The sequence below is a fragment of the Sardina pilchardus genome, chromosome 12, assembly GCF_963854185.1.
Source record: "Sardina pilchardus chromosome 12, fSarPil1.1, whole genome shotgun sequence".
Taxonomy (NCBI): domain Eukaryota; kingdom Metazoa; phylum Chordata; class Actinopteri; order Clupeiformes; family Clupeidae; genus Sardina; species Sardina pilchardus.
Window position 1 is genome coordinate 17,150,356 of NC_085005.1, and position 17,500 is coordinate 17,167,855.

Consider the following 17,500-nt stretch of genomic DNA (forward strand, 5'->3'; position numbering starts at 1 on the left):
GATGGCACAGTGTTAAAGGCACAGAGTTAATTGCAGAGTGTTAACTACACCAAGTTAGTGGTAGAGTGTTGATGGCACAGTGTTAAAAGCACAGAGTTAATTGCAGGGTGTTAACCACACCAAGTTAGTGGTAGAGTGTGCTAATGGCACAGTGTTAAAAGCACAGAGTTAATTGCAGGGTGCTAACCACACCAAGTTAGTGGTAGAGTGTGCTAATGGCAAAGTGTTAAAAAAACAAAGAGTTTTCAGCAGCAGTGGGGACACACAGCGGTGAGGGCTTGTTGGGGCAGAGACGCCCAGGCAGGCAGGCAGGCAGCGCGGGAGGGAGCGAGGGGCCGCGGGGACTGCACAGAAGGCCTTTCTTGAGAGCCGGACCCGCAGAGGCCGGAGGAACAAAGGCGCTCTGTCTGCAGTCAGCACACAGCTGGGAGATACGGACACTTCAGACGGACACAACGCCTCACAGGGAGCCTTCTCTGTCTCTCTCTCTCTCGCTTTCTCTCTAAATCACTCATTCGCTCGCTCTTTTCTCTATCTCTGTCTCCCTCTCTCATTTTGTCTCTTTCACTCATTCTTTTTCTCTGACTTCGTCTTTCTCTCTCTCTCTCTTTCTCTCATTTATCACCTTTTATCCCTCACTCTTTTTCTCTCCCCTCCTCGCTTACTGTTCCCCACTCTCTGTCTTTCTCTCTCTTATACCCTCTCTTCATTATTCATTCTCTCTCTTCTCTTAAAAAATTCTGAAACTTTTGCACCCTTCCAGTCTCTGATGTTTTGCTGATATTCCCTCACGGTTTTCCTTTCTCACGTCTACACCCCCCCCCCCCCCCCCCCCCTTCCTGTGCTGCTCTTCTCACATCACCATCTCCTCTGCCTCATCCTGTTAGCCTTCTTTTCGTTCCTCTCTGTCTCAGACATCTTTGACTCTACCACCTTCTCGGATGAGGTGGCTTTGTTAGGGGAGAAATGGTGCTAATGGCGTGTTTCTGACAGTTATCAACTCTTCTGGTTTGGTTTCCAATCTCTCTCTTTCCCTTTTATCTCTCTTCGTCATATCTTTGCGGCTCAAAAGAATCTTTAATGCGTATATGAACTGTATGTGGCCTGCACATACAGTACATGTAGGTATTTATGTCCGTGTGTATGTGCATATGTTCATGTACTGTAGGTATTTGTGTGTGTATTTGCATATGCATGTAGGTATGCATGCACACATGTTAACACAAAGTTACTGCTGCTTTGATGGTCATGTCGACTTTAGGGAGAACACAGGAATGCAGCATATCCCTGAAACCCACTATAGATTTCAGTTCTATCCACTTAAACCTCTGATAAGATTGTTCTAACAGAGGCAGAAATCCAGAGCGCTTTGTCCTACCTCTCTCACTCAAATGCGGTGCTTTTCAAGGCCTTCAACTACTTAGGTAGACCAGCCTGGCCTTATGTGATAGTGCATTCTGTGTGTGTGCATGTGCGTGTGTGTGTGTGTGTGTGTGTGCGTGTGTGTGTGTGTGTGTGGGTTTGGCTCCTGTTTCAGGAACCATGTGATGTTTTGGATGCCATCTCTGTCTATGAAAGGCAACAGCTGCAGCACCATCTTAATGCACACACACAGACACTACATAGTACACACACACACACACACTACACCCACACTACACAGTACACAGTGCGCACACACACACATACACACACACATACAAACACATACAAACATACGCACGCACACACACACACACACACACACACACACACACACACACACACACACTCTCTATCCAAGCACAAACAACAGCTTTCTGATTACCAGTGTATTGATTTCCACTAGTGCGTGCACATGCATACATACATAACCTAAACTTCTTTACATTTAAATGTCTATATCACTTCCTATGGCGGGCAGAACCCCATCAAAATGAATCAGTAGTTGGGCGGCTTGCTTGGGCCTTCGACACAGATTCTGTATTTCAAGGTTGACACGACTTTACAGCTTTAGCGTGTGCGGCTTGACTGCCCTTCAGAGATTCATACCTTGCCTTTACCTTGTGGCCTATATGGACACCACTACATCTCCCACTTCCTGCATTGTCCAACGTGATCAAGCGCATACATGCCTGGCCTTTGGGCCCTGAAGTAGGTCAGACTCAGAGTCGTGAAAACATCTCCCTGGAGTGATTTTTGCGAAGCATCTTTGTGACCATTACCAGCACTATAGCCAGTATATGAAAAAAGACAGAATTCATTCAAATACTGTATGCTCCAGAGCATTAGGATTATATTCAGCACAAAACATAACATTAATGTCAAGGCTAAACACTCAATAAATTCAACTATACTCTCTCTCTCTTGCTCTCCAGCTTCATGTGACATAGGCCTACTATTCAGGGGAAGCAGCACAATGTATGGAGTACATTTGTACGTTTACTTCTTGTATTTCGCGGAGGCGTTTACTGTAGGGTTAAGCTTAAAGGCTGTACTGTAGATGCACAGACACACAGTACAAGCCGTGAATTGGTGTAGTGTCTCACCATCCCCCTATGAGAGCTGGGAAAAATGTCACTTCAAAACAGTAATTAGGTAGGCTACAGTGTGCGCCAGTGGTTCAGGCTATGAGCACTGTTTATGGTATTTTTATGTTTTATTTCTCACCAATGTGACCTCTTTCACAGCCACAGAAATCATGCCAGCATCATTGAATAAAAAACAGGGCCTTCTCAATGCTGCTGTAAAAAAAAAAAAAAAGACCAAGTCCAAATGGGTTACATTGTTGGGAATGCATGTGGCTGACTGCTGTGTAGCCTATTGTAATTATAGCTTTTTACAGTAAGCTCGGCGGCCGCGGCTGCTGCTGCTGCTGTAAACCGGGGATAGGGAAGGAGGTTTGACTTCGAGGTCGATTTTGCCTTTCCTTCAGATTTGCTCGCGTGGAACGCCAGTCTCAGCTGACTGACAGCGCGCGTTCACGCAGAAAGTTCGAGGGCGCGCCGCATAGAGCATCCATCCATTCATTCGATTCCTCTATCAGCCCATTTTTTCCTTTCAACTTGTCTTCATATGACATAGATTTAATTCGTACAGTCTTAACAAAGGACAATAATGGCTTATTCAATAGCCTAGCCCTAGATCAATTACGTAGTGAGGTGTGATGACCACCCCAACATTAGAGAAATCTGGATCTTGTGCATGAGGGTAGTAATTCCTTATGTCGCCAACATTGTTTTTTTTTTTTTTTTTTAACCTTTTTTTCCAAAAGGCATGGAGAAGCCTCAACAGTCATTCAGTCGTCTGCGCTGAAGACAAAATATGTTCTATCCTGATATGGATTAGGCTACTTGCCTTTTGCTGACATTTTAAGTTGGTGTCGAACAAAAACAAACCAATATGTTACTATACACAAAACACAGCTCAGATTTCCGAGGACCTGGGGTGATGACTCTTTGTTTGCGTCCGTCCAAACAGTACGATTTAAACGGGCTCAAATTTCACAAAGCGTCCTCACATCGACTTTAACCAGCCAACCTACCCCTCCCCCAGAACTGCAAAAGACATAAAACTTGATTGAAAAAAATCGACCCAAGAGCTGGGGCACTCGCAGGCATAGACACTCTGTAAATATCTTAGCGCACGGTAGGCTACTTTATTTTGAGAGGGCAGGAATTGCTATTGTAAGGGGATGAAATGGCTCAGACCCTTACTAAGCTGAGGGCGAAATAACATCAAACCTCTTTCACTGAAGTCACATCGTTAAAATGCGATTAAGCTGCATTCCTCCTCGAAGACATTCCACGATCAGTAGCCTAATGCTCTTGCCTCGACCAGCGTATCGGACATGTAAACGTTAAAAAAGAATTTCACACCAAGCCCACAGAATGCCATTTGCGTGTAATAATTAGCCTACAAGCTCAGGTCTCTACAAACAAGCTAGCCAACGAGGTAACCTAGGCTTTTCGTTGGGAGGATTCTGCTCAGCTTGGCATTTTGGCCAGATACAGATGTGCAACCACGACCCCCTCCCCGGGCTGTTTTTCAAGGCTCAGTCAGTCTAACCAAAGACCTTCAGAAAGACTGGTCAGGCAGATGATGTACGATAATGCTCCTTCAGCGTATCATTGAAAGACTTACAAAATTCATAGGGTGGCAACGGCGCAGAAAAGAGCGATGCATCCATTATTCAAATCACACCTGTCACCCACACCGCACTAGGTAGGCTAACATTCTCACGCTGACAAAAGCAGTATTGGCTTACTAGTCGTAGGACTTCTTTATCCATATAGCCTAAAGCCTATTTGATGAATCTTCCATGCATGAAATTGTATTGCCTTTAATGCACATTATAGACTACTGAGTGTTACATTAAGGCATTGAATGACTTACCTGAAGCGTAAGAGTAAATTACACTGCTAAATCCTTCCCATTGCTTGGTGTGCTGAGCCTCCGAATTTGATTCCGAGGTTCCGAATAATTTAAATGTCCAGTCCCATTCCACGACGCGCTCTTGACAAGGTTTACGAGTGCGTGCTTTGACTGCTGGTGAAACCTATTAAAAATGAGGAGCAAGGATCACAACTGAGCACTACTTCCAAAGGGACCATCGGCGTTCAAGGAGAGGCTACTAAATCGGACAACGCAGTGCGCGTCTGGATTATCCAACAGACTGCCCTGACCCCGTACACTCTGATACCACGGGTATTCTCGTATCTTGACAGGGGGACCATGCCCGTGCCGCCTGTAGATATACCTCTATCCGCTGAGGATGGCACGTACCACTTTCTATTGTTGAAATACCCCACGCAACAGACTTGGCCCGCACAAACTGTATACCTGCACACCATTGGTTCACTCCTTCTGAGCACTCCCGTTTATGCCGTACTGACCAATTGGAAGCAGCGAAGAAGGCTTCAGGGTTGGCTATTTCTGCACTGTGGCTACAAGGCTACGCTGCAGAGAAGTTTAATTCATGAAGTCCATATGCAATGTCTCTTTCATTATAGATTAGACCCAGATGGTTACTTCTCAATTTGTTTTTTTATATATAAAGTGTTATGATAATCTGACATTATAGTGAGTGGAATGCATGTAGGAGTAGACTGTACTGACTGACTGTAGATTGCCTAGCCTATATGAAACACATTATTTTAGGAAAAAATAAACAAATATTTTTTCACAGGTTGGAGTTTATGTATTACAGATTCCTGGACGTCACAACATACATACAGCTCAAAGGGTAGCGCAGTTGTTTTCTTCGGCGCATTTATTCTAGCCCTTGTCCTTATCTCATTGGATTTTAGTCCTGCCTTTTTGCAAATTGATAATATTCAATCAAACGTGTGCGTAGTACGAGCCCTTGGTGAGTTTTTTCCCCCCATTCCAGGTCCTGTACGCTTTATAAAACGTATTTATTGTAAATGGTTAGTTACAGTCTTTACGTAAATACATATCTATAATTCTAAAATACAAATACACATTTGTGTATATTTGTAACGATTTACATCGAGATGTACTATAATTTAGCAGAAGTTTTTTTGTGCATTAGAATACCATTTTGTAATGTACATTTTAGGACCTCTCAGGGAAGACGTTCACAACATCCAAGATGGCGGCCTCGGTGGGTTCCCTCGTTTCGTACGATTCCAATTCAGACTCTGATAATGAGACAGAATCCATACCAGAACCAGAAAAAGTAGACCCAGATGCGCTTTCACATCTACAGCCTCTGAAATCAGGGAAAACAACATCTTTGGTTGTTCTCAACTCTGCTCCTGAAGTCGCCGTGAAGGTAAAATCTCTAGCTAGCTAAGTTTGCTAGGTTAGCAATGATAGCAACTTAGCCAACAAATAACGTTAACGCCAACGTGACAAAGTCCTGCTGCTAGCTGATAAATTGTGTAACGATTCATTTGTAGTTTTGTATTACAATGTGGTGATTCGTTATTTAATCTTTTTCGCTAATACATCGCCCTCTTGACCTGGCTCGTTTTTGCATTGCTCTGAAGCTGTTCCTGATCCTCTCCCAGATGAATGAGAATGGCAATGCCTAACATCAGTAGGGTAAAACTTTGACTTCTGAACAGGTTATGAATTGGAATTATGTTTTTGTTTTGTCATTGTAGGAGGATGTCATGACAGGTACCCATCTGGACCCCTCTCTTAAAGAAGTCAATTACAACCCTTCCTATGAAACGATGTTCGCGCCAGAGGTGAGTTATTAAAACCCAGGTGTCCGAACCGAGTCTTAAAGCAGATATCGTCTCTTTGTTTATCCACGTTAACTAACGAAGATAGTACTCTGCGATTGTATTTACTTACAAAACAGTTCCAAACTAGTTTCTTCAACTATATTAGCCTACTTGGAGAGTAGACATTGCATACTCGGATTCAAAAGCAGTGGACAGGTCTTTCTATCATGCACCTAAATAATCCTTACTCTTAGGCTACTCTATCATACCTTACATTGCTTTGCCTTGTTACATCGTCTTTCTGATTGTTGTTGACAGTTTGGCCCAGTGAACCCATTCAGGACTCAACAAATGGCAGCTCCAAGGAACATGCTGTCGGGATATGCTGAACCAGCTCACCTTAATGACTTCATGTTCGAACAACAGAGGAGGACGTTTTCCACTTATGGTAGTGTATTTCTCATCACAAAGTCTTCACTTGGAACATGTTCCCCTGCTATTATTCCTGTTGTACAGATTGACATCACTTATGAAGTGAACATTTTGTTTGTTTCCTTAAAAAGCTTAGTTCTTGTAGATGACATTTTAATTTGTTTCGAATGTTCTTTTTTGGGCGTAAGTTGTCTGCTTTACAATCTTCATGTCCCTCTTCTCATTCATTTGTATTCCCTCTGACAGGCTATGCCCTGGACCCTTCAGTGGACGCAAGTCTGGTGTCAGCCAGCAGTTACATCGGCGCAGTGGAAGAGGCAGAAAAAAACAAAGGTACCATCTGGGGTCTTCTTAGGCTGGGTGAACCCTGCCTGAACTTCCGGGGAATTTGAATTTCGCCCGGCAGCTCAGGCTGGACACCAGCAGATGTATTTGCGCTGTTTACTGTCAGAACCTTTGGCTCCGATCAGAAACGGCCATACTCTAGTCCTGGCACGCTATTGGCCGGTGACGCGCCGAAAACGAAACTTAAGCTACGCGAAGTGCAGTAGAAACAAAGCGCAGCCTCGCCAGACTAATGTTCAATCTTAGAACTTGAGTTTAATATGGTGAAAACCAGACTGCGGTCTTTTGTTGTTTTCTGTAGTGTCCAACACTTCAGACATGCCTTAGGTTATATTACTGCCTCCACAGAGTGAAGACTGATTAGGTGCAGTATAGAGTTTGCAATATTTCAAGTCATTGATTGAATTTTTCGATACGGTTCATAACTTCGTCAGTCGCTAAGTGCTTGTAAGAAATCATAACATCATTCAAGGTTCTTTTGCTACTGTTACTGCTGAGTGAAGCCCCAGAGAGGTAGTTAAGTTGTGGTGGAGGGAGTCTGTGACCTCATAAGTGCTAAGGACTATGCTCTTGACTCTTTAATGTAAGGGTCATTTATGGACTAGAATGGCAATTGTATAGCATTAGAGAGCTGTTTTGGACAATCGAGAGGATGACTGTGCGGCTCCAGTGACTGTGTTTGTGCTGTATGTTTGGTGATATGATGCAACGTCTTGTTAAAGACTGAGCACAAGGGCTGCTCTTCACTGAACTGTATGGGAGATTACTGCTGAAGTGTAACCTGTGTTATTGATGCCACACTGGGGGAGATATGCAGTGAGTGCACTGCAGTGAACAGAACTGTGAAGCCTCTGGTGATTGATTTATATGTGATGAACTGATGAATCATTTGAGTAAGTGACTGGCTCATTCATACGTTTTGTTTACTTGCGGTGGTGGTGACGGGGCTGGGCTAGCATGCAGTAGCCAGAAAAGTTTGTGGGTTCAATTCCCGGCCTCCACCATTGTGCCCTCGAGCAAGGCACCTAACCCCGAGTTGCTCCAGGGACAATGTAACATGTAGCCTTTGTAATATAATTGACATATGTAAGTCGCTTTGGAAAAGGCGCCTGCTAAATGAATACATGTAAAATGTATGAACATCTTTTAATGCATTTGCTGCATAGACATTGTGCTGGTGACTCAGTCGAGTTGGAATCTGAAGCCCTGGCTGCACAGAGCGGGGGAAAGTCAGCGCAGGAGACAAATGGCTAACATTTTAAAAGAGAAAAATGAACCCAATTAATTTATCACAGGGAAAATTCAGCCACACGCTTTTGATTGATGACCAGGAGAGCGGAGAGTGGCTATGCTAAGGAAACATTTCAGCTGTGGTCAGCAGGCTGCAAATCCTGGCGAGTTTGTTGTGTTTGGGTGGCACGGCCGTCATTTTTATGGAAGGTTCCGACGCCTGAGCAGGAGCCTAAATCACGACTGTATTGCTTTGAAAGTGGAGATGCATAACAAGTCAGAGGTGATGAAGCTTGTGTGTGTGTGTGCGTGTGTGTGTTTTAGTTTGGCTACAGTCCAAGTTTAGGTCTATATGTGTGTTTTACTCTAGCTGTATCTCATTTCTATGAGAAACTTGCGAGTGAAAGTATTGATTTTTATTATTTATTTTTAAATGTCAAATGCCAACTGAAAGTTATGTCTGAAAAGTGTAGTGAGTTCACTGTTTGGAAATTTATTGTGTGTGTGTGTTTGTGTTTGTGTGCACAGGACAGACGGTGTTTGAGACGGGGCCAAAGAAGTCGGAGAAGCGGAAGAAGATAAAGGGCGGAGAGGCTGCAGACATGGAAGCGTTCCTGGGGCCGTGGGCCAAGTACCTGGATGAGAAGGACGGGGCCAAGCCCTCAGAGGTGAGACCTGGTCTTCAGGGGTCTCCGTCCATGCTGGACACACATAAACACACACACACACATAAATATATACATATATAAATACATACATACATGCTAGGTTTCAGGCCACAGTGCCTATCCTGGTTGCCCAAGTCAACCAAGATGGCCAGAAGATTGCCCTTGTTTTGGTTTTTGAAAGAAAGGCAAATGGAGGATGCTTTTATGAAATTATTTTAGCTAGAAATCATTCAGTGACTATATTTCCTGTTCATTTGGCTGTTTTCCTATTCAAATCAATATCATGTAGGTTGTCATGGAAAACAAGGATATTTATAAGCGACCCCAAACTTTTAAACAGTAGTAGTGTACTTAAGATCCTTGATCTGTGTGGTTGATTTTATATTTGTGCATTCGTTTGTGTATGCTTGTGTATGAAAACAAGAATATTTATAGGCGACCCCAAACTTTTGACCAGTAGTGGTGTACATGAGACCCTTGATCTGTGTTGTTGATTATATGTTTGTGCATGCATTTAAAAACAACAGGAGGAACAGAAGGAGCTGGATGAGATTCTAGCGAAACGGCAGAAGAAGGGAAGGAATGAGGAAGAAGCACCTGGAGAGGAGAAGACTATTCTTCATGGTAAAGCTCATCCGTTCATTCATTCGTTTATTCGTTCATTTGTTTATTCGCTCCCTCACTCATTTGATCTCTAGTTCTGTTTCGGAACCTCTCATCCTTAGTTTTTAGTAATTAAGCAAAGTGTTGTAGCATGTCTTTACAACAACTTCACACAATTTAATGTATTCACTTGCTAGTCTTTATTGTCATGAGGACTGTCGACAGTCATATGTAAATTGAATTATGTATTTCAAGAAGATCAATCTAGGATTATGGAAGTCTTTTTTTTGAACAGTCAAAAAAATGTCCAAAGGTCCATGTGAAAGTAGTTGTGGTTATAGTATAAGCACCCTTTAAATGTGTGTGTGTGTGTGTGTGTCCACAGTTAAAGAGATGTACGACTACCAGGGTCGCTCGTACCTGCATGCTCCGCAGGATGTGGGCATCAACCTGCGCTCGGCGGACGCACCCGACAAGTGCTACCTGCCCAAGAAGCAGCTGCATGTATGGACCGGACACACAAAGGTGAAGTGTGTGTGTGTGTGAGAGCGTGTGCGTGCGTGCGTGTGTGTGTTTGCGTGCAGGAGGTCAGGGGAAAGGTCTTGATTGACTATGAAAAGTGAGACGTTTCTGCACATTATTGACATGAAACTAAGCAATCCAAACATCTTTGTGGACCGGTGATCCATGAACCACCAGATTGTTGTCAGAAGTGTGATGTAGTTACTGTTAATTGAATCTCTTTTTGTATTATGGCTGCAGAAAAGGTTGTGTGCAGAATAGAATAGAATAGAATATCTTTATTGTCATTGCATTTAAGTACAATGAGATTCATAGTGTGTACCGTAATTTCCCGACTATTAGCCGCGGCTTATACATTGATTTTGCAAAAGTTCTTCCGCTATGAGGTTAATACAGGGGGGCAGTTAATATGGTGTTAATATGGTTTTGTTTCTTTTAACTTCCATAAAACACTATTCTGCGGCTTATATGTGGGAAATTACTGTAGGCCTTGCCCAGCATAACCTCTGAGATGAACTCGTGTGAACAACCTCAAAGTTTGACAAGGACTAAAGCTATACACAGCAGTGGTCCCTTAAGTACACCTGCATTGAATATGCAATATGCATGCATATCTAACATTTTGTTCTTCTCTCCTCTCTTGCATCTTCTTTTCTCTTCTCTTCATTTCTCTCTCTCTCTCTCTCTCTCTCTCTCTCTTTCACTCTTGCTCTCTTGCTCTCTCTCTCTTTCTTTCTCTTTCACTCTTGCTCTCTCTCTTCTCCCTCTCTCTCTCTCTTTCACTCTTGCTCTCTCTTCTCTCTCTCTCTCTCTCTCTCTCTCTCTCTCTCTCTCTCTTCTCTCTCTCTCTCTCTCTCTAGGGGGTCAGTGCGATCCGATTGTTTCCTGCCTCAGCTCATCTGCTGCTCTCTTGTTCCATGGACTGCAAGATCAAGGTATCACTTTCACCTCTCACTAGTCCACACACACACACACACACACACACACACCCACACACACACAAACATCACTGTCGTATTATACGGCTTTTCATATTGCTGCAGAGCATTCCACTGACTTGAGTGGACCTTCCCGTCATTCGGAGGCCCGACATGTCTTATATCTGACAGCTGCAGAAGTTAATGGCTGCTGCCAGAGGGTTTTTGTGCCACTGATTCATGTCTTTGATATCATTCCACAAGTAGTCTATTCACCTCCCATAATGGGACTTCAAGTCAGTAAGTAATGGTGGAACGCAGGAAACTTTTGATTTGTTTCTGAGCAGAAACCATGAATCAGTAAAAGACTAATTTAAAAAGACACATTGTGTGAGGTTTGGCAAGAAGCCGTATAACAACGGGGATAATGTACTGTCCGCCGGTCATTATCGAAAAATAAGTCCAGGCCAGGTCCAGTTCGCTCTGTCTGTGCTTATTTTCTGATAATGACCGGCTGGCGGACAATATATTATACCTCCCTTACTTAGCAGGCACCTGGAGCTGTATATTGAGCTAAATTGCAATGGATTTTTTTTTATTATTATTATTTATTTGTTTGGAATAATATCTGTTCACTTTTTCAACACTGTACACAGACTGCAGTTTTCTTGTGGCAGAATATGCCCAAGTGTGTTATGTTGGTTGTGTTGAGATTTGTGATTGGTTGGTGTGTTCTGTTTCAGTTATGGGAAGTCTATGGCGATCGCAGATGCGTACGAACGTTTATCGGTAAATATGAAATCTCATGGAATCCTGTATTTGTTTGTGTGTGTGTGTGTGTGTGTGCGTGCGCGTTTCCGGATGAGAAATAATGCAAATCTGGTGTGTGTGTCCATGAAAAGCTGTTTGTGTAGAAGTCATTTGATAGGCAGCCCTTGTTGAATGGCTTATTTTCTCTTTTCTTAACCGCTGCTGGTGTTGATTGTGTAGCTTCCGGGCAGCTGAATCTATTAATCATACAGGGATGAAATAATGGCTCTTTTCAATGCCCCATCCCCCCCCCCCCCCCCCCCCCAAACCGACTTCCTCTGTCACATGATTTCTTTAGCGCATCTCTCTCCGCTCTTTGCTGTGTGTGTGTGTGTGTGTGTGTGTGTGTGTGTGTGTGTGTGTGTGTGCCTGTGCGTGCGTGTGTGTGTGTACATACACACACACAGTGGAGACTAATCATATTTGCGAGGGAGGTTGAGAGGGATGCTGGCTCTTCCTTTGTTGGGGACTGAATGTAGATTTGGACAGCCACACATATCGGGCCTGGCTGTTCCACACACACTCGCTGTATAATTTAACAAAGAAAAGAGAAAAGAGAAAGTGTGTGTGTGTGTGCGTGTGTGTGCGTGCGTGTGTGCACAGGAGCGGTGGGGGCTAGTTCAGAGGCTACTCTTTCTGTTCAGACAACAAAAGCGGTTTTATGAAGCGTCATAAATATTTCAGACATCCACAACAGCCAAGCTTTATCGTGCTTCTGTACGTGTGTGCATTATTGTTTGCCTGTGTGTGTATGTGTGTGTGTGTGTGTGTGTGTGTGTGTGTGTCTGTGTGTGTGTTTGTCCTCTGCATCAGAAAAACCCATAATAATCCCCAGTAATGTCTCTGATCAATTTTATACAATGGAGAGGAACCCTTCTCCCCCCTCCTGTATGGGTCTTAATTTCCAGGGGGAGCACTTTCACTTTCGCACCCGTAGGGCAGTGTTGTAGCCATGTTCGCTTTCTCACAAACCTATTATCACGCCTCAGTCATGGGTAGTCTTCATGTGAGCATGAGTCAGGCTGTGTGTTTTTGTCTCTGTGGTTGATTGTGTGACGTTAACTGTGTGTGTGTGTATGATGTGCTTGATATTGAGTGCTCTGGGGTTCGATTGTGTGTGTGTGTCGGTGTGTGTCGGTGTGTGTCGGTGTGTGTCGGTGAGTGTGTGTGTGTGTGTGTGTGTGTGGAGAATGCAGGGTGCTTAAGAGTCCTCTGCTGTAGATCTATTTCATTTCCTCCTGTTACTAAGTGTCTGGGCACAGCGGAAATCATAAAATTGTGCTGTTAGTGTACCCCCACTAGCACATACACACACACACACACACACACACACACACACACACACACACACACACACACACACACACACACACACACACACACACACACTCACACTCACACTGTCGGACCAGTTTCCCCCCTGCCCGGGCAGCTTTCTCAACAGGTCCCCGTTATCGCCGTGGTTACGGCTACCATGGTGGTTAAAACGAGGACAGAAGAAGGGAAGACAGAGAGGAGAGGAGAGGAGGGGAGAGCTGTCTGTGTACGGCATGATTTATCACCCCAGTTAGAGCGAGAGAGAGCGAGAGAGCGAGACAGAAGAAAGAAAAAGATAGGGAATGAGAGAGAGGGATTGAGAGAGGAGCATAACAAGTGAAAAAGGGATGGAATCCCAAGCTGGGACATCAGAGGAGAGGAAAGAGAAGAGTCCGATTTAGGAAATGTTTGTCATTACTGCAGAGTTAACAGCAGGGCCTTGGGTCCACATGGTTAGATGATCGTGAATGATGCATGATGTGATACATTTTATATCCCTCCTTCTGGTTATCTCTGTTACTGTTATCTCACCCCCCCCCCCCTTCTCTCTCCTCTCTCTCTCTCTCTCTCTCTCTCTCTCTCTCTTTCTCTCTCTCTCTCTCTCTCTCTCTCTCTCTCTCTCTCTCTCTCTCTCTGGTCCTCAGGTCACAGTAAGGCTGTACGTGATGTCTGTTTTAATAACGTTGGTACCCAGTTCCTCAGCGCTGCCTATGACCGCTACCTGAAGCTGTGGGACACGGAGACTGGTGAGCCTGACACACACTCACACACACACACACACACACACACACACACACACACACAGACAGACAGACACTCGCACAAGGGTTCTCATACTCCACTAACACCTTCAGTATGACACCTCAAGAAATGACGCAATAGTTTCTTCCCCACCCTATACACACACACACACACACACACACTTTCATAAATAAGCCTCAGTTAGTCCCTCTGCATGAGACCTTGTGGGGAAGGAGCACTAGAATGGGCTGGTGGTGAACAAGGGTTCTATGCCCTGCTCCACCAGCAGAGGGAGCTAGAGTGCTCAGGGAAAAACACACTGTCGGCCCACCCACACATATGCACTCGCAGACGCGTCCAATCAACTATGGCTCTGTGTAGGACATACAGGATACTCACGTGTGTGTGTGTGTGTGTGTGTGTCTCTCTCCACAGGTCAGTGTATATCTCGCTTCACCAATAGGAAAGTGCCCTACTGTGTGAAGTTCAACCCAGATGAGGACAAACAAAATCTGTTTGTTGCCGGCATGTCCGACAAGAAGATTGTACAGGTTTGTGTGTGTGTGTGTGTGTGTGTGTGTGTGTATATGCTGTGAGGCTGTAGAAACTAAATTAAACTGTTTATGACTAATGTTCTGGGATGGAGTGTGTGTCATGTGGAAGGTCCCTCTTCCATGGGTTTCAGTGCACAGAGAGAGAGGGACAGATATTCCCCTCAAGGAACTGCAAACAACAGCTTATTTCATGCTTCATGGCTTGCCGTGTGTGTGTGTGTGTGTGTGTGTGTGTGTGTGTGTGTGTGTGTGTGTGTGTGTGTGTGTGTGTGTGTGTGTGTGTGTGTGTGTGTGTGTGTGTGTGTGTGTGTGTGTGTGTGTGTGTGTGTGTGTGTGTGTGTGTGTGTGTGTGTGTGTGTGTGTGTGTGTGTGTGTGTGTGTGTGTGTGTGTGTGTGTTCCATTTAATCTGTGCAGCAAAGTGAGGTATGAGTAGCCTAAGAGGGCTTTTAGTATTTGAAGAGGCATCAGTGGGTCACCATGACACATTTGAGTAAACGTGTGTGTGTGTGTCTGCACTCGTATGTGTTTGTGGGCTTGTTTGGGTGTGTGTTAATGCTTGTGTTTGTTGGTCTCTGTGCACAAGGATGTGTACATGTAGGATTTTGTACGTGTGTGCATGTGTCCATTTGTGTGTGTGTATACTTGTCTTGCATATCTGCGTGTATACTATCTGTCCATCTATGTGTCTGACTCGTGTGTGTGTGTGTGTGTGTTCCAGTGGGATGTCCGCACTGGCGAGGTGGTGCAGGAGTATGATAGGCACCTGGGTGCAGTCAACACCATCACGTTCGTGGACGAGAACCGACGCTTCGTCAGCACCTCAGACGACAAGAGTCTCCGCGTGTGGGAGTGGTACGTATTTACAGCTGCGTGTGTGTGTGTGCATGATTGTGTGTGAGTGTGTTTGTGCACGCGCACATGCACGGACGCACATCTTTCGGAGTTTATCAAAAGTTTCAGTGGAGCAGAGAGCATCGTTAGCCAATCTCTGAGAGAGACATAACAGTCTGTCTGTAAAGATGTCAAACTTTCAGATTTTGATTCTTCATAGCTTGTGTGTGACAACAGTGAAAGGAAACTCAGTGTGTGTGTGTGTGTTGGAGAAATGGTGATGTGAGGGTCGTTGGAAGTTCAGTATTTGTTAATTTTGGTCTACCGTCCTCCTGTCGAAGCGTTTGTTCTTTCTCTGTCCTGGTTTGTTCCTCTTCCTCTTCCTCATCCGCTCTTGTTTCTGCCGACTCGTACTAAGTGCTCGGTTCTGCTGAGTCATTCCTGGTCGGTGTTCGCCAGGGATTTCGTTCTGTTCTTTGATCTACTTTTGTTAAACCTCTTTGTTTTAACGTGGTCGACTCACTCCTGTGGCGGCCCCGCTGCCAACTTTCAACCCCCCTCCGCAACATGTTACACACACACACACACACACACTCCACTCTACTCCATATGCAGCTGATCAGAGAGAGGTAAAGTATTTAAAACAGCCCAACGGCTGGAGGCTGTTTGATCTGCTCCCTTTCATTTTTGTTTAGTTGATCTGTGTTGTGTTTGACGATTTGCCTCCAGAGAGAGCTAGAGAGAGCGAGAGAGAGCGAGAGAGAGAGAGAGAGAGAGAGAGAGAGAGAGAGAGAGAGATCGATCTGTGCTGTTTCATTTCTGTTTAGGTGATCGGCTTTATGTTTGAACCTATGCCTTCAGATGGGGAGAGGGGTGGGTCTGTGCGGTTTCGTTTTTGTTTATTTGGTTGGCCATATGTTTGAACATTTGCCTGGAGAGGGAGAGAAAAAAAAAATGGGTTCCTTCTTTATGCTTTTCATTGTTGAACATTTGTAGAGGGGGGGGGGGAGAGAGAAAGAGAGAGGGTAAATACAGGCATATTATTATAACTGTACAAGTATATATGGAAAGAAGCTTCAAGTGAAATGTTCCGAGGAACCGATTGCTTTGTGAAGACCATCTCGACCATGTTTACATATTGGTGACAGGAAGTACTAGATTGTCTCATTCCAAACCGAGATGTATAAATCTGATGCACTGCGGAAAGAAAAAGAAAGTTCCACACAAACACCGTCCATTTTACCATTTACAGTTTGGGTCAGATGTGGTTCGCTGGCCTGACGTGTTAAATACAGGCCCGAACAGCTAGCTTGTTTTGCTGAAGTTCCTGTGCAGCGCCCAAGGATTACAAAACGAAAACAAAATACCCATGATGCAATGTTCTTGTAATTATGTGCTCTGTGTTTATGTTGAGTGTGTGTGTGTGGGTGTGTTGTGCTGTGCTATGTGTGTGTGTGTGTGTGTGTGTGTGGTGTAGTGATTGCTGAGCTGATTGACCGGAGTGGGTTTGTGATGCCGGGCGGGTCCTCCTCTTGGTGTTGTTTGAGTAATTGAAGATGGTTGCCAGCATCAGTGGGCCACACTGCCACAGACCTCACTAGCCTTGTGGGCCCACCTGCTGGGCTTGGGGTGTGTGTGTGTGTGTGTGTGTGTGCGCGCATGTGTGTTTATGTACACAAGCTTGTGTGTGTGTGTGTGTGTGCGCTTGTGTTTATGTACACAAGCGTGTGCGTGTGCGCGTGCGTGTGTGTGTGGTGGTGGTTCTCTGAGTGAGTGCCAATTCAGGGCTTTACTGTCCCTTCTACCACAGATGGCATCCGCCTGCTTTACCAAGCAATTCTGTGTGTGTGTGGGTGGTGTGTGTGTGTGTGTGTGGGTGGTGTGTGTGTGTGTGTGTACGGAATGGGAATTGAACGCATGAAAAAATGTATGTATGGGCACATTAACTCTTTTCCCATGGAGAAGAGGGATTAGGTAGACAACAGCTGAATGCATGCACACACACACACACACACACACAGGGAGGGTGGTCTTATCTGGAGGCTCAGTGAACCATTAGCTCCATTTCTTATTAACTCCATCTCTCTCTCTCTTGCTCTCGCTCTCTCTCTTTCTCTCGCCTCTTACTCTCTGTCTCTCTCTCTCTCGCTCTCTCTCTCTCTGTCTCTCTCTCTCTTTCTCTCTCTCTCTTTCTATCTCGCTCGCTCTCTCTCGCTCTCTCTCTACATTAGGCTGTATGAAAGCCCAGCACTCCTGATACATCACACAACCACTGCATCATTATACCTAATATCTTAGAGGGAATGAGGATCCCCTCTCTCTCACACTCTCACGAACACACACACACACACAC

General features: G+C 44.8%; 2 protein-coding genes across 3 annotated transcripts in view; one reads left to right on the top strand and one right to left on the bottom strand.

The window, feature by feature from the left end:
• wasf1 (WASP family member 1) overlaps window positions 1–4,724 on the bottom strand; it is a 59,012-nt gene extending 54,288 nt beyond the window's left edge. For both annotated transcript variants that reach the window (XM_062550206.1, XM_062550205.1), the window contains exon 1: window positions 4,375–4,724. The gene's annotated coding sequence lies outside the window, so the exon portion shown is untranslated. The remainder of the gene's footprint in view (window positions 1–4,374) is intronic.
• Window positions 4,725–5,588: 864 nt separating this feature from the next.
• The window catches only part of cdc40 (cell division cycle 40 homolog (S. cerevisiae)), a 16,625-nt gene continuing 4,713 nt past the window's right edge, over window positions 5,589–17,500 (top strand). The window contains exons 1-12 of the mRNA XM_062550732.1: window positions 5,589–5,776; window positions 6,111–6,197; window positions 6,495–6,624; window positions 6,855–6,941; window positions 8,712–8,851; window positions 9,379–9,475; window positions 9,840–9,979; window positions 10,837–10,911; window positions 11,637–11,682; window positions 13,665–13,766; window positions 14,197–14,312; window positions 15,035–15,168. Coding sequence (XP_062406716.1) covers window positions 5,594–5,776; window positions 6,111–6,197; window positions 6,495–6,624; window positions 6,855–6,941; window positions 8,712–8,851; window positions 9,379–9,475; window positions 9,840–9,979; window positions 10,837–10,911; window positions 11,637–11,682; window positions 13,665–13,766; window positions 14,197–14,312; window positions 15,035–15,168 — 1,337 coding nt within the window. The 5' untranslated portion in view covers window positions 5,589–5,593. The remainder of the gene's footprint in view (window positions 5,777–6,110; window positions 6,198–6,494; window positions 6,625–6,854; window positions 6,942–8,711; window positions 8,852–9,378; window positions 9,476–9,839; window positions 9,980–10,836; window positions 10,912–11,636; window positions 11,683–13,664; window positions 13,767–14,196; window positions 14,313–15,034; window positions 15,169–17,500) is intronic.